General features: G+C 54.0%; 2 protein-coding genes across 2 annotated transcripts in view; one reads left to right on the top strand and one right to left on the bottom strand.

The window, feature by feature from the left end:
- COPA (coat protein complex I subunit alpha) overlaps positions 1-2783 on the top strand; it is a 32661-nt gene extending 29878 nt beyond the window's left edge. The window contains exons 31-33 of the mRNA XM_073323416.2: positions 218-379; positions 734-928; positions 2123-2783. Coding sequence (XP_073179517.1) covers positions 218-379; positions 734-928; positions 2123-2182 — 417 coding nt within the window. The 3' untranslated portion in view covers positions 2183-2783. The remainder of the gene's footprint in view (positions 1-217; positions 380-733; positions 929-2122) is intronic.
- Positions 2784-5026: 2243 nt separating this feature from the next.
- Positions 5027-9081, bottom strand: S100A11 (S100 calcium binding protein A11). Its single transcript, XM_073323417.1, has 3 exons — positions 8948-9081; positions 5869-6024; positions 5027-5348 (listed from the first exon to the last, which is right to left on the bottom strand). The coding sequence occupies exons 1-3, from the start codon at positions 8948-8950 to the stop codon at positions 5175-5177; spliced, it is 333 nt and encodes a 110-aa protein (XP_073179518.1). The 5' UTR covers positions 8951-9081; the 3' UTR covers positions 5027-5174.
- Positions 9082-14725: the final 5644 nt, after the last annotated feature.

Raw genomic sequence — 14725 nt, 5'->3', positions numbered from 1 at the left:
GTGAAGCAGGCCTTATACTAACCCACCTCCCATACCATCAACAGCACTGATGGTCAGCCTGTCCCTCTGCAGCTCCACCCCGCCGGGTTTGTCCTGCTCCCTCTAGCAGCCAGAGTGCATTGTGCTAGGGCGGGGTCGCCTCCCACGATGCAACTCCATCTTTGCCTCAAAGCCCCCTCATGACGGTGTTCTCTCCCCTCGGCTTCCCCCAATGCAGATGGCAGCCTACTTCACCCACTCCAACCTGCAGCCCGTCCACATGATCCTTGTGCTGCGCACCGCCCTCAATCTCTTCTTTAAGCTCAAAAACTTCAAGACAGCTGCCACCTTCGCTCGCCGGCTCCTGGAGCTGGGCCCCAAGCCCGAAGTGTCGCAGCAGGTAAGCGTGCAGGGCACAGCGAGGGGGGACTGGGTCTTGGTGTGCTGAGGTTCCTTCACTCCCCATGGGACCAGGCTGGGCGGGGGAGGCCATGGAGTGGGAAGCGATGAGCTTGGGGTTGGGGCAGGTGTCTCCGCTGGGGTGGGGGGAATGTGTGTCTCAGGTAGGGAGGCTGTGCTGGGAGGGAAGGATGTTTCCCAGCCCCAAAGGCTGTGTGGGGTTTCCTGGTGTGTAAAGCAGAGAGATGTGGTCAGGTTGGAGCCGTTCCATCTACGGTGTGCTCCACAGCTCCTGCCCTGCATGCTCTGCAGCTGGCTCTCCATTCCCCGCTAATGCGTCCCCTTCCCTCCCTAGACGCGCAAGATCCTGTCCGCCTGCGAGAAGAACCCCACCGACACCTACCAGCTCAACTACGACATGCACAACCCCTTCGACATCTGCGCCGCCTCCTACCGGCCCATCTACCGCGGCAAGCCGGTGGAGAAGTGCCCGCTCAGCGGTGCCTGCTACTGCCCTGAGTTCCGGGGACAGATCTGCCGAGTCACCACGGTAAGGGCACCGCCTGTGGTGGCAGCCCCTCCTCCCCCGCCTCTGGTCCTTGGCTCCTGGCAAATTCTCCCTGCCTATTGCTCTCTGTAAATGTTTCCCTTGAGTCCAGGCAGGAGGGAACATCTGAGTGGTTCAGGCCTCAGGGTTGAAATATCGAGAGTCCCTGGAACCCCAGGTTCTAATCCTAGCAGGTTCAACTCAGCCCTTCATCCTTCCCAGGGCGGGTGGATCTGAGTTGAGTTGGGGGCTTGGTGAGACCTTTATCACCCAGCTCCCGTTTGCTCTGCAAGGGTTGTAATGGCTGCCTGGCACTTTAAGAGACAGTGTTTTCCCTGGTGTCTGTCCCAAACACGCCATCCCCCCATTCCTCTGCCACTTATACTCCATGCTGCCGGCCCCCTCCACATTGGAGTGGTGCGGTGTGTATAAAGTTGGGGAAGCACTGACAGCTCCTTGGGGATGAGACTGCAGGGTGGCTGGTGCTGCAGTGAAATCCCCTCGCTAAGCGTGAGCCTCCCCTGATTAGGAGGCAAAGACCTGCAGTGTATCCCTGCCACTCGCAGTCTCTGGCTCCTTCAGATCAGGGACAGACACTGAGGATGGGCTGAGCTTGGTCTAGGGGCACCACAGGAGTGTGTGAACACAAGCGCCTGGAGCCGCTGGTGGGAGAGCGCCCGTTTGTCTCTGGGGAGTGACTTGAGCAGCCCAGGGTGTTCATGCCTCTGCCTCAACTCCCAGCTGGGCAGTTCATCTTTCTTTTCATCGAGACACCTTTCTGAATAGCAGCGGCAGCAGCATGTCCTACAAATCAAAGCACAACTGGGTCTGGCCTTCCTCGAGCCCTGCGGGTCGCTCTAGACTGAGCCTCCTGCTCAAGACTTCATTTTAAAACGCTGCTGCTTACTCTAACGCAGCCATCGTGTGGGGTCAGGCCAGGAGAACTGTGCCAGCAGTTCTTTGTAATGCACATAGGGCTGGGTCCTGGTCCCGTTGATGCCATTTGGACTAGGATTCTGGGCTATAGGAGGAGGCTTGGTGTCACAAAGCTGTATGTGGTTGAGATGAGGTTCTCAAGCTGTCTCTGTCCATCCCAGCAGTCGATCCCTGCAGTGTGTACTGGTAGAAGCTATCTGTGTCAGGAACCCCAAGCTTGTGTTGCTCTTAACCATTAACCGCCTCCCTTTTATTCTCCAGGTGACAGAGATCGGCAAAGATGTCATTGGGCTGCGAATCAGCCCACTCCAGTTCCGCTAAGGTCCTGCCCCAGGCTGGAGAGACAGGAACTTCCGGCTTCCCTCTGGCTAGATCTTCAGTCCTGTGACCCTGAAATCTTCATCTTGCTTCTGCTTCTCCCTTCCTCCATTCCAGCTCCTAATCGAACCGCTGGATCCTTTGCACTAGTGCTGTGAACTGGGCTGTTTGTGAGATCTGCTCTTCCCTCCCATGCCACAGTTGGCAAGCCCTGGTGAAAGTCCTGCCCCCTCCCCTGAGCGTGACAAGTAATAACATGGGATCCTGGCACAAGGTGCAGTTCATGTGGCATGCACCCCCTGTTACCTGGAGGCAGCATCGCCCTCATCAGAAGAGAACATGCCCTCTGCCCAAGAGCAGGAAAAGCAGCCTGGTTCAAGTTCAGCATGGCCCTGTGTAGAATCAGGGTCACTGGAGGTGAGTTTGTCCTACGGGCAGTCGAGTCCTGATCCAAGGCGGCTCATGGGCTTTGTGTGCCTTCCCTGGTGGGAGCGGGAAAGTGGCTCGGAATCCCAGCGCTTTGGTTGATTTTTTTTTTTGTCCTTAGCAGCTTTTCTCAACATTGTCTCCTTTTCACGTTAATAAAGTGAATTAACCAACCAGACTCCCCCTTGCACTGGTTCAGCTGTTCGATAGAGACTACAATGAGCTGCTTGTTCCAGCTCACTTTGTGGAGTGCTGCTCTTGAGGCTTTAAAGGGACAGTCACGCTCATAAAGCATTGAGGTTTTGCTTTAGAGAGAGCCGGACTCCTGATTCACTGGGAAATATGAAAGATTTTTCCCACAAGAAATGGCCCCTTGCCTAGTTGCTTCTGGTGTTTGTCCTGGACAGGGTCTAATGACCTGGAGGGATGGGGTAGAGGATACGGCTCAGTGGTGGCCTGGCAGCTTGAAGGCCAAGAGGGGAAAGCATCTGTTAAGTGCCGAGTAGGGTTTATTTAATATGTGTGGAATGAGGCATGGAAAACTTGAGGTTCTAGGTCAGACAAGTTCTGGGCTTGACCCACTGGGTGAGGTTCTCTGTGCTGTGCCGGAGCTCCCATGGTCAGAATGGTGCCTTTCCCATTTAGTGTTTAATATAGATTTTAGGTGTGTCTATACAGGAAAATTAATCCAGAATAAGGGAGGGTGAATTCAAAGCTGATTATTCCTGATGAACTCCAGGGGTGGGTGCTCTTGTTCCAGAATGTATCAGGAATAGCTATTTTGGAATAACTCCCTTTAAGGCCAGAAAGGGAGTGTTATGATAATCTAATGTGACCTCTTCCCAACTGGCCCTGAGAGGCTGCTAACCATGGCCTGGTGCTAAATACTTACATCTCTTCAGAGACAGCAGCTGCTCCCTATCCCAGCCACTGGTGCCCTTGAGAAAGGATGGGCAAAGCACTGTATGGCATGTCCTAGTTACAGTGATAGACTCAAGGAGCTCAATCTACTTAGTTTAACAAAGAGGCGGCGAAGGAGTGCCATGATCACAATCTAGAGGTACCCTCGGGGGGAGCAAATATTTAATAATGGGCTCTTCAGTCTAGAGAGAAAAGGTCTAACATGATCCAATGGCTGGAAGTGGAAGCAAGACAAATTCAGACTGGAAAAAAAGCGTAAATTATTAAGTGTGAGTAACCAGTGGAACAGTTTACCAAGGGTCATGGCAGAGTCGCTATTACTGACCATTTTTAAATCAGGGTTGGATGTTTTTCTAAAAGATCTGCCCTACGGATTATTTGGGGGGGAAGTTCTCTGGCCCGTGGTCACACACTCGGCGATCACAGTGATCGCATCTGGCCTCAGAACATAGGACGTCAGCATGGCCTTGTTCCCAAAACCAAGCTGTGAAATGGGCCAGCACACGCGTGTGGAGTGGGTCGAGTTTCCAGCTTCTGAGCTGTTGTAAGCTCTCTTCAGGACTGTTTGAACAGGAAGTGTAAAGTTTCTAGTGTCACTCCAGAGTCAAGCCTGGAGCATTTCTACCAGTGGGGGGGCGGGTCTCACCCAGGACAATCCCAGCTGATGCCCTAACCCATTTCCATGTGCTTGAGGACACATGACCCTAGTACCATTCACTTCACTCCTGTAGGGGAAGGTGCCCCGAGTTTGTGACTTTACAGCTATGGGGGGATCTCCATGCTGTTGTGGGACTTTCTCTCTCCCCTCTTTCTCTAATCACAGGCATTTCCCGCACCTGAGAAGGGCCTGTATTGTTCAGACCCTCACCCTCGCTTTTCAGCTTTTCTCCCCTTTTAGGGTCCCTGCTCTGTTAACAGCTGTTCTCCCAGCTCAGGGCTGGAGAGAGCCCAAGTCTCAGCATTGCTGATCTGATTTACAGCACCACCAGGGGGCGCTTCACTGGTCCAATCTCAAGAGTTTGTGGACTGTCTCTTATGAGTAGGCAAGTTATGTCCCCAAACTCTTTGCAACCCTAAATGTTAGTTTCCTGACCCTGTAGCTGCTGCATTTTGCACTGATCTATCTCACTCTTTTAAAATTACACAGTTGCCCTCCCCCCAGACCTGCGTATTCCTTTGTTTAAAGAAGTCAGATGCAATGATCATAAAATCCCTAAAAATTCTCATAATTTGGATTTTTATGGTGCTCATTCATCTATAGAGCTCACAGCACTTGACAAAAAGTGGATAATTAGCATTATCCCCCTGCTTTACATGTGGGGAAACTGAGGCAGGGGGGAGACATCACACCCCAAAGAGCAGTGGCACAGCAAGGATAAGACCCAGGAGTCCTGGCGCCCAGTTTGGTGCTCAAACTACTGGAGCTATGCTGGTCCCCTATCATGCCCCCTTCCCCCACCTCCCCCCAACTTTTTGAGATTAAAAAGAATTACTGAGTAGGAATTTTTATACCATTCTTTTACTGATACAAAAGCAATGAGAGCCCCCCACAGACACGCAGGCTGGGGGCAGGTCTGCAGCTGACGGTTGGTCTTGCACAGGGTGCATCGGGAATGTTTGCGGGGCTGTAGGTGTGGGTTGGGCGGGGTCACAGTTTCTTGGTCTGGTGGTGGCCAGGGGGGGCCTGCACACAGAGTGCAATGTGGCAAGCCTGCGCGATGCCCCCAATAAGGTTCAGGAACTCCTGGAAGTCCAGCTGCCCGTCGCAATTCAAGTCAAGCTTCTTCATCATCCGGTCCAGGACTCCTGGGTCCTTCTGGCTCTGCGAAAGGCCAAGGAGGGTTTTTACCAGTATCTCTACTTGCAGTTACGAGACCCATATGGTCATATCTGAGCACCCTTCATGGAATTGTGGATCGAGATTGTACAACAAAATAGAGGGGGCAAACTCCACAACCCCCTGCAGCCAGCGATGCTGGTTCCCTCCACAGGTCAGTGAGGCTGAGCCTAGACAGAGATGCATTTTGCATCCTCATCTGGTGGCAGAGAGTTCCAAAGGCCACAGCTCTTTCCTCCGCCCCCCTGTGCGTTCTGCCTGGGCGAGTGACAGCTGGAGACATGTACTGTAATAGGGGAAAGGAAGCTGCACTTGGGGAAGGCACCAAAGGACAGCCGGTTTCCAAGCCACATCTGCAGGCAAGAACCCCTTTGGAAGCACTTTTCCCGCCAACCCGTGTCCCCGCCAGCGACTCAGCAGAGCTGCTGGGTTCTAACAGTGGCAGTAGCTGGAATCCCCCCGCCCCGCCTGGGCTGGGTGTCCCGAAGGAGGGTGCAAAGTTCACCTTTGTGAAGGAAGCCAGCTCGACGTTCATGAAACTGAGGAACTCCTTCTTGGAGAGCGTGCAGTTGTCGCCTTCGCGCCCGGCGTAGCGCTGGAAGACGGCCAGCAGGGACTCAATGCAACGCTCCGTTTCCGTCGGGCACACGGGGCTCTTCGACTGCAGGGACAAAACCACGTCACTGATGACACCCCCCCCCCACACACACACACACTCTCCCAGCAGCAAACTCCTGGCGCTACCGGTTAGTTGCCCCACACCACACAAACCCCTCCTGGCGCTTGCTGTGAATGCCTTTAAAGGGAGGGGAGAGGAGTCCAGGGGTTAGTCAAGGACAGAGCCAGGATACCGGAGTTCTGATCCCGCTTCTGGTAGCATGGTCTAGTGGTTAGAGCCTGGGAGCTTCTTTCCCAAGCTCTGGGCAGGGACTATGGTCTAGGGGTTAGGCAATCTGGACTCCTGGCTTCTATTCCCTGGGCCCAGAGGGAGGGTGGGGTCTGAGGTTAGAACTAAGTGTTGCTGCTCAGGCTGTATTGGCTACAGCTGCATCATTTCCCCAGGCCGTCTGGTGCAGCCCCTTCCCCGGCTCTCGTTCCTAGGCACAGATGTGGCAAGACAGACCACAGAGGAGATGCAGCTGCCAGCACAGTCCAGGGCCTAACCCCTGCAAGTGCCTCCCTGCCGGGGCCAGGAACCTCCCGGCCGTGGCGGAAAGAGCCCAGCGCAGGGATGGGGGTGAATCATGGGTGGGGTCTGGGTACAGGCCCAGCGAGTCAGGCTCCTCCAAGCCCCAGTACAGCTGCTTCCTGGGAACGGCCGTGTTGCCTTGCAGGGCAGGAGGAGCTGGGTGTGTCTGCGCGGAGGTTGTGCAAGAGAGATTCTTCAGGGTAGACAGTGTCTGGTTTTTTCCACCACCCTCGTTAATATTAATTGGCTTCGGCTACCAAGCCCAGGGAGGGTGGGGGAGAGAAAAATGCATCCCCCCTCCCCAATCCTTGTTTGTCATGGGAGAAATTCTGAGGAGAGAGAAATGGGAATAGGGTGGGATCCTGCAGGGATCTCCTCCCTGCTCCAAACACCGCGGACAGAGGATACATGTGAGACAGGACAGGAAGAGGGTGAAATGCAGGCCTGGCTGGCTTGGGAGGGGGGGAGATGGTGAGTGGGTGATGGGGCCTCTCCCCTCAAGCGGGCCCTGCTCCCTACCTCCTCCCAGGGCAGCGGGCAGGACGGCTGGCTCAGGGGACCAGCAAATGGTATGTGCTACCTTTCCTCTGTAAGAGATGCTGATTCTAGCCTGGCCCCAGAGCAGGGGCCTGGGCTGGGGAATGGGATATGGGGCCTTTCCCAGGGAGGAGACGCTGGTTCTATTCCAGCCCTAGCTCAGGGAGGAATAGCTGGCTCAGGAGGGCAAGGGGAATGGGAAATGGGGGTTCACGTCCAGGGGGCCTCACTTCCAATCCAGCCCCGGGCAAGGGGCCGGCTGGCTGGCTCAGGGGCATCAGAGAATAGCAGCTGGGGCCTCTTTCCTCTGAGGCACCAGTTCCAGTCGGACTTTGGTTACGGTGGCAGCGATGGGCAAACGGGACTGGGGCTCCGAGGAGACGACGCCTCCTGCCTCTAGGGAATGACCGGGCCGTGCAGCCTGCCCTCCCCTCGTGAGCCTGGCTGGGGTCCCTCCAAGGAGGCTGCAGCCGCGGGAAGGGGCCACGCTTCGGGCAGAGGAGGGAGCCGCGCCGCCTGCCCCCTTCTGGCCTCGCCTGGGACTCAGTCACTGCCAGCCCCTCTCCGCTGGGGAGCAGGAGCCGGTTCTGCCTCCAGCCTTTCTGGCGCAGGGTTTGTGCTCTTCCCCAGAGGCCAGGGTGCTGAGGGGAGAGCCGGGACAATCAAAGGCAGCTGGGTGACTCAGGGACAGGAAAGCGCTAAGCAGTGTCTGAGCTATGCGGGAGGAGCCTGGGCGGGGTGGGGTTGGGGGAAGGAAGATCTGCCCCCCTTGGGGAATCACTAGCCCTATCCTCCCTGCTGCTGCATTTACCCTTCTTTGGTTGTGTGGGATAGGAAACGAGTCCCGCCCCTGCAGGCCTCAGCTTCCTTAACCCAAAACCCGGCTGCGTAATATCCTCCTGTGTGGGCCCAGCTCTGCCCGCGGGCCGCAGGGAGCTGGGGCAGGGGGGCAGGGGCTGGCCCCCGGGGCTGTGGGGGCGGGAGCAGCCCAGAAACAGGCTGGAGAGATGAGGAGGGGAAGAGAAAGTCTGGGGATGGGGAGGGAGGCAGCAGGCAGGAGGGGAAGAGAGTGAGATCATAGCGTGGGCGCGGATCAGCTCCAGCTCCTCCTTCTTGCAAGGGACCTGCCAGGAGAAGTCTGGAGCCCTGACCCATCCTGTTAGCTGGGGCCCCACCCAGAGGTGCTGGGCTAGGGGTGCTGCACCCTCTGGCTTGAAGTGGTTTCCATTCAATCCAGATTTTACAGTTTGGTTCAATGGCTCTCAGCCCCCCTGCCCCCACCCTCTCCCCTTTCACCCCATACAGGCCTTTGGTGGGCGGGGGATGAGCTCAGCCCCCCTGCCCCCACCCTCTCCCCTTTTACCCCGTACAGGCCTTGGGGGGGGGGAGGGATGAGCTCAGCCCCCCTGCCCCCACCCTCTCCCCTTTCACCCCGTACAGGCCTTTGGAGGGGGGGGGTGAGCTCAGCCCCCCTGCCCCCACCCTCTCCCCTTTTACCCCGTACAGGCCTTTGGGGGGGGAGGGGTGAGCTCAGCACCCCCCATCTCCCTCCATTGCCAGTCCTGTGTGCAACTCACATGCTAAAAACTCCAGGGGCGCTTCTGTCCCTGGCTCCCCTGGGGCCCAGCCCTGCCCCCCGCCCTCTCCCGAGTCGCCCCCCCCCGGCCCTTCCCAGGGAGAGTTTATATCTCCGCCGGGGGCTGCTCCCCCCGTGCCAAAGGTGGGGGGGGGGGTTCCCCTGCCCGGTCGGAAAACGCCGCCCTGGTTTTCCCCAGCAGTCCCTGTTCTGGGTCGGAGCCGAGCCCCCAAGCCCGGGGGGGCCCGAACCCCCAAACCCGGGGGGACCCCCCCCACTCACCATGGCTGCAGCAGAGGGAGCGGACCGCGGAGCGCTGCGAGGAGCAGACTCTGGGCCAGCCTCTGAGCCGCGCCCAGCCCCGGCCACCGCCCTCGGCAGCCCCGCTGGCCCGGCCCCTCTCGCCTGGTTGGGCGGAGGCTGCGCCCGGCTACCGGCGGGTCCGGACTCGCCCTCGGGCTGCGGGGCGCCCAGGCATGTGCTTTGGGCTGGGGCTCTCCTCTCCTCTCCTTCCTTCGGGCTCCCCCCGCCGCCCCGGCATCTGGCCCCCCGCACCCCCTTTCCCTTCGCTTCCTTTCTCTCCTTCAACTTCTTTTCCTCTCTCTTCCCCTCCTGCCTTTCTCCCTCCTCCGAGTTTCCCCTTCGCCGCCGCCGAGACGCGGTGGGGGGCCCTTTGCTAAGCTGCTGAACGGGTGGGTGCCTCTGTGGCAATAGGGTAAACAAGCCCATAGCCCCTGGGGCCCAGATCCTCAAAGGGGTTTAGGCGTCAAACTGCCATGAATTTCAATCCATAACAATAGTTAGGCTCCTATCTCCCCTGAATTTCAACCCACAAAAGTATGTAAGCTCCTAACTCCCATGCATTTCAATCCACAATGGTATTCAGGCTCCTAACTCCCATTAATTTCAATCCACAAAAGTATGTAAGCTCCCAACTCCCATGCATTTCAATCCACAATGGTATTTAGGCTCCTAACTCCTATGAATTTCAATCCACAAAAGTATGTAAGCTCCCAACTCCCATGCATTTCAATCCACAATGGTATTTAGGCTCCTAACTCCCATGAATTTCAATCCTTGAAAGCATATTGGCTCCCAACTCCCATGCATTTCAATCCATAAAGGGTATTTAGGCTCCTAACTCCCGTTAATTGCAATGGGAGTTGGGAGCCTAAATACCTCTGTGAATCTGGGCCTTAGTCTCCATGCTGCACATTGAGGGCACTTGGAAATTCAGGGCATCAGCAGGGCTAGAATCCAGACCCTCCCGCTCCAAAAGCCCAGGCCTCTGCTATGTTACCTGCAGGTGACTCCCCGTCAGCTGTAGGCAGTGTAAGGTTGCTGACACACAGATGAGCAATAGTGCTTCTAAGCAGCAGAAGGGGGTGGTGCACATGGCCCAGTTCATTACACTACTTACCTGCTGCACCTGAGTCTCGGAAGAGTGAATGACTCAGTGCAGTATAATATTTGCTAAGGCCTACCTAGGCCTGCCGGGGGAGCGGTAAGAAAGTCCTCTAGTGCAGACGGAGCTGTTCCCTGTAGTTGAGCTGTATCTGCCCGAAAACACCCTGGGACCCTGGCACAACCAAGTGCAGCACCTGTGACTTCAGTGGGGTGGCCTGGGTGTAACTGCTGACAGGATGTGGGTCTCGTGTAGGATTTATTATCACTGTAGCACCCACAAGCCACGGCTGAAAGCAGGCCCCCGTTGGGCTGGGCACTGCACAGACAGCCCAAGCCATAAAGAGCTTCCGGCCTAAAGAGATATAGGGTTGGAGGGGAAACTGAGGCACACAGCTGGAAGTGACTTGGCCCAAGGTCACACGGCAGGTCAGTGGAAGAACGGGGATTACAGCCCAGCTCTCCTGAATTCTAATCCACTACCTGAGCTGCTACACCATGGTATGAGCCCTGCTGACCCCATTTCTAGCCGGGGTGGAGGGCAGAGCTGAGCATGAGAACCATACTGCGTCAGACCAATGGGCCATACATTCCAGATTCAGATAGTGACAGTGGCCAGTGCCAGGTGATTCAAAGGGAATGAACAGAACAGGGCAATTACCAAGTGATCCATCCCCTGGCAGTCAGAGGCTTAGGGACACTCAGAGCACGGGGTTGCATCCCTGACCATCTTGGCTAATAGCCATTGATGGACCTGTCCATCAGGAACTTATCTAGTTCTTTTTTTGAACTCAGTTATACTTTTAGCCGTCTCGACATCCCCTGGCAAGGAGTTCTGCAGGTCAACTGCGCGTTGTGTGAAGAAGCATTTCCTGCTGTTTATTTTAAATCTGCGTGGTCAGAGTTGTCACCAGTGTTGGGGCTGTGGTGCTCAGTCGTCTCCCTTGCTGGCTTCCAGAAACGGCCTCGCTGCTCTGTCTTGGATTAGAGGATTTATACCTGCTCCGCAAGCTGCGTCTGCCCGTGCCAGCTCTCCAGCCGCTCCCTGTCCTTGGCACGGAGCTGCTGGCTCGTCTTGCTGACTCCACGCGGCAGCGTCTCACCTTCCAACTTCTCTTTTCCCTCTTTATCTCACTCGGGGGGAAATTAATTCAGCCCTGTGTAGAGGAGCCAGCACGAGGCCCATACACCATTTATCGCCCTCACAGCAGGGCGTAGGAGAGGCCTGGTCTCTCTGCACAAGGGTGAATTTCTGCCCAAACGAGTTCCACTTCTAGCCCTGCAGAAGCTTTAAACAGGTTTCCTGTATCATTTGCTCAAGGGTTCTTGCAAGAATGTACCCCGGCCGTGCCACCGGAACAGCTCCAGCCGCTGCTTTCCAGGGATTGCCCAAACTACGGCCACCCACAGCTGCGTCCATCTCTGTAGCTTCCAAGCAATCAGTCAATCTGCCCCACCTGGTGTTTCTCAGCTGGTATCAAACCAAGCTGGGAGAGGGCAGATCAGGGAATTTCTGCTCATGATACACACACTGGGCCTGATTCTCCACTCTCTTATCCCCGTATCAATCAGCTGTAATTTCCCTGAAGTCAGCGGGGCTACAAGCTTCTCTGCTGGTGTCAGTTGGCTCAATGGAACCATGCTGGGTTACGTCAGCAGAGGATCTGGCCCAGTGGAGTGTCCATTCGTGTAAATGAGAGGCGAATCTGGCCCACTGACTTGGCTGCAGTGCGAACTACCCCAGCCTGTTTGGGTTTAGTTTCCTGGTTCACTGAGCAAACCCAAGAGAAACTCAGATCACTGCGGACAGCTAAGTAATTCTAGCCCGAGTGGAATTCTGTCTGAAAATGGTAAGCGCTGTTATCCAAGTCACTGGGTAAAATGTTACAATGCTAGATCTGATTTCCCGGCCTGTGATCGGTAAATGTCAGAGCAAGAAATTCAGACACTTTATAAGAAACACATTTTATTTGCATCCGGGCAGCTTCTGCACGGTGTGGCAGCTTGTACGTCTGCATTCCTCCACGATGCAAGTCAACGTGGAGGTTTTGATTTCTTTAAACGCAGCGTCTAGGTATTCAGAGCCAGGTTTTCCAGATCCCAGTTAGGCAGCAGAACAAAGGAGCCAGCTTTTGAAAAGCATTTGGCACTCATTGAGAACAAGGTGGGCGTGTGGGTGGAAGGGAGGGTCTGCCATTGTTCTCAATGAGAGCTGTTAGCTGCATGTTTCTCTGGAAAATCTGGCCCTAAAACTCGGCCCAAAGCAGAGCGGGATGAAAATTTTGCATAATTTTTTTGTGTGATGCAAAATGGCTTTTTAACTAAATGGAAATTTCCATGGGTGGGGTGGGGGAGGGGGTGTTTCCATCAAATATTGGGGAATTTTTTCCCCTTCCTGAAGTGTCTGGTTTCATCGATTTTGGAGAGAAAATCCCCCTCATCTTCATTTTCATCAAATTTTGCAGGGAAATTTCTCCCCCAAAATCTTTTTTTTGTCCATCAAATTTTGCCAAAAAAAACTGGAACCTGAAAAATTCTCTGAAAAATGTCAGTGTGTATGAAAACTGAGTGGAAAGCCATGTTCTTTGCGGGAGGTTTTCAAAACCACTCGTCCCTGGGCTCCCAACTCACTTAGGCAGTTTTGAAAATTCAATTTTTTGTGTCCCAACTAAAGGCAAAACCAGAGCTAGCTGCGTTTGGACATTTCTTTTTTCTTTGCTACAAGACCAAATCCCAAGGCAGGAGAGATTCAGGTCTTGTCTTATCTGAAAAAACAGATTTTCAAGGGGATGCTTTACAAATGATTCTGTGTTTGGTCAGCATACTGTGTATGAGGATGTTTCCAGATAGGCCAGCTGTGCGGACATATGTTTACCATCAAGATACACAAGAGTCATATATATGTAACATCATCATCACTTAGTGCATCCCACAGCACGTCAGTATCAGGCAGGAACCTGATAACCCAAGGTTTGTCCTGCTGAATCAGAACACTGCTTCACCAAGTCCCGTATCTTGCCTCTGGGAGGACCAGATACTTTAGAGGAATCATAGAACTGGAAGGGACCCCGAGCGGTCATCCAGTCCAGTCCCCTGCACTCAAGGCAGGACTAAGTATTATCTAGACCATCCCTGACAGGGGTTTGTCCATCCTTCTCTCAAAACTCTCCAATGTTGAGATTCCACAACCTCCCTAGGCAATTTATTCCAGTGCTTCACCACCCTGACAGTTAGGAACTTTTTCCTAATGTCCAACCTAAACTATCCTTACTGCAATTTAAGCCCATTGCTTCTTGTCCTATCCTCAGAGGTTAAGAAGAACAATTTTTCTCCCTCCTTCTTGTAACAACCTTTTATTTACTTGAAAACTATTACTACGTCCCCTCTCAGTCTTCTCTTCTCCAGACTAAACAAACCCAATTTTTTCAATCTTCCCTCACAGGTCATGTTTTCTAGAACTTTAATCATTTTTGTTGTTCTTTTCTGGACTTTCTCCAATTTGTCCACATCTTTCCTGAAATGTGGGGCCCAGAAATGGACAATACTCCAGCTGAGGCCTAATCAGCGCGGAGTAGAGCGGAAGAATTACTTCTTGTGTCTCGCTTACAACACTCCTGCTAATACAGCCCAGAAGGATGTTTGCTTTTTTTTGCAGCAGTGTTACACCGTTGACTCATATTTAGCTTGTGATCCACAATGACCCCCAGATCCCTTTCCGCACTACTCCTTCCTGGGCCATCATTTCCCATTTTGTATGTGTGCAACTGATTGTTCCTTCCTAAGTGGAGTACTTTGCATTTGTCCTTATTGAATTTCATCCTATTTACTTCAGACCATTTCTCCAGTTTGTCCAGATCATTTTGAATTTTAATCCTATCCTCCAGAGCACTTGCAAACCCTCCCAGCTTGGTGGGTGGGTGCCTGTGAGATACATGGGTGGGTGAGCGAGGAGTCCTACATGCCTGGTATGGTAGCCAAGTCACACCCTGAAGTGTGAGATTTGATCATTCCAGATCCGTTGTTCCTACCATGATTTTTCCTGAATGCAGGGGGGGGGCAGGTTCTGACTTGAAAACCTAGATCAAGTTTCAGACAAACTCACAAAGGCAGGGCATGGTGATCCGTCCTTTCCGCTTCCATCATGTTGTTAAGTCACAGCCCCATCTGCTGGCTGAACGGATCATTTCCATCGTAAGTTCACACACACACAAGTATCGGGGGGCAGCCGTGTTAGTCTGTATCCACAAGGAGTCTGGTGGCACCTTAGAGACTAACAGATTTATTTGGGCATAAGCTTTCGTGAGCTAGAACCCACTTCATCGGGGTTCCCACACACACAAACAAACACAAGAAATTTATTGTAGTGGCACCAAAGGAGTCCTAGGGACTGCACCTTGATGGGGTGGGGAGGTTTGTGTGTTCCAATGACCCTGCAAGCTATGCTGGTGGGAGCTTTAACTCCTCATAGGACCACCCAAGGCGGACAGGTCAAAGGGTAGGGACCAAAGGACAAGCAGTCCAGTGGCTCTCCAGGCTGGGGATTGAGTGACAGGCCAGTAACCTATCCTCATACAAAAGTGAAGTTACAGAAACACGAAGTAGCCTCTCTGGGGAGTAGCACTTAGAGAGGGAAAACTTACGGGACTTAACAACTTA

This window comes from Lepidochelys kempii, chromosome 24 (genome assembly GCF_965140285.1).
Source record: "Lepidochelys kempii isolate rLepKem1 chromosome 24, rLepKem1.hap1, whole genome shotgun sequence".
Classification (NCBI taxonomy): Eukaryota; Metazoa; Chordata; order Testudines; family Cheloniidae; genus Lepidochelys; species Lepidochelys kempii.
Note: the sequence above shows the minus strand (reverse complement) of the source record. Positions and strands in the feature narration are given on the sequence as shown.

Coding starts and splice junctions, on each gene's coding strand:
- S100A11 (XM_073323417.1), bottom strand. Junction 5,349..5,868: donor AGCTGGCTTCCTTCACAAAG/GTGAACTTTGCA, acceptor GGCCTTTCGCAG/AGCCAGAAGGACCCAGGAGT.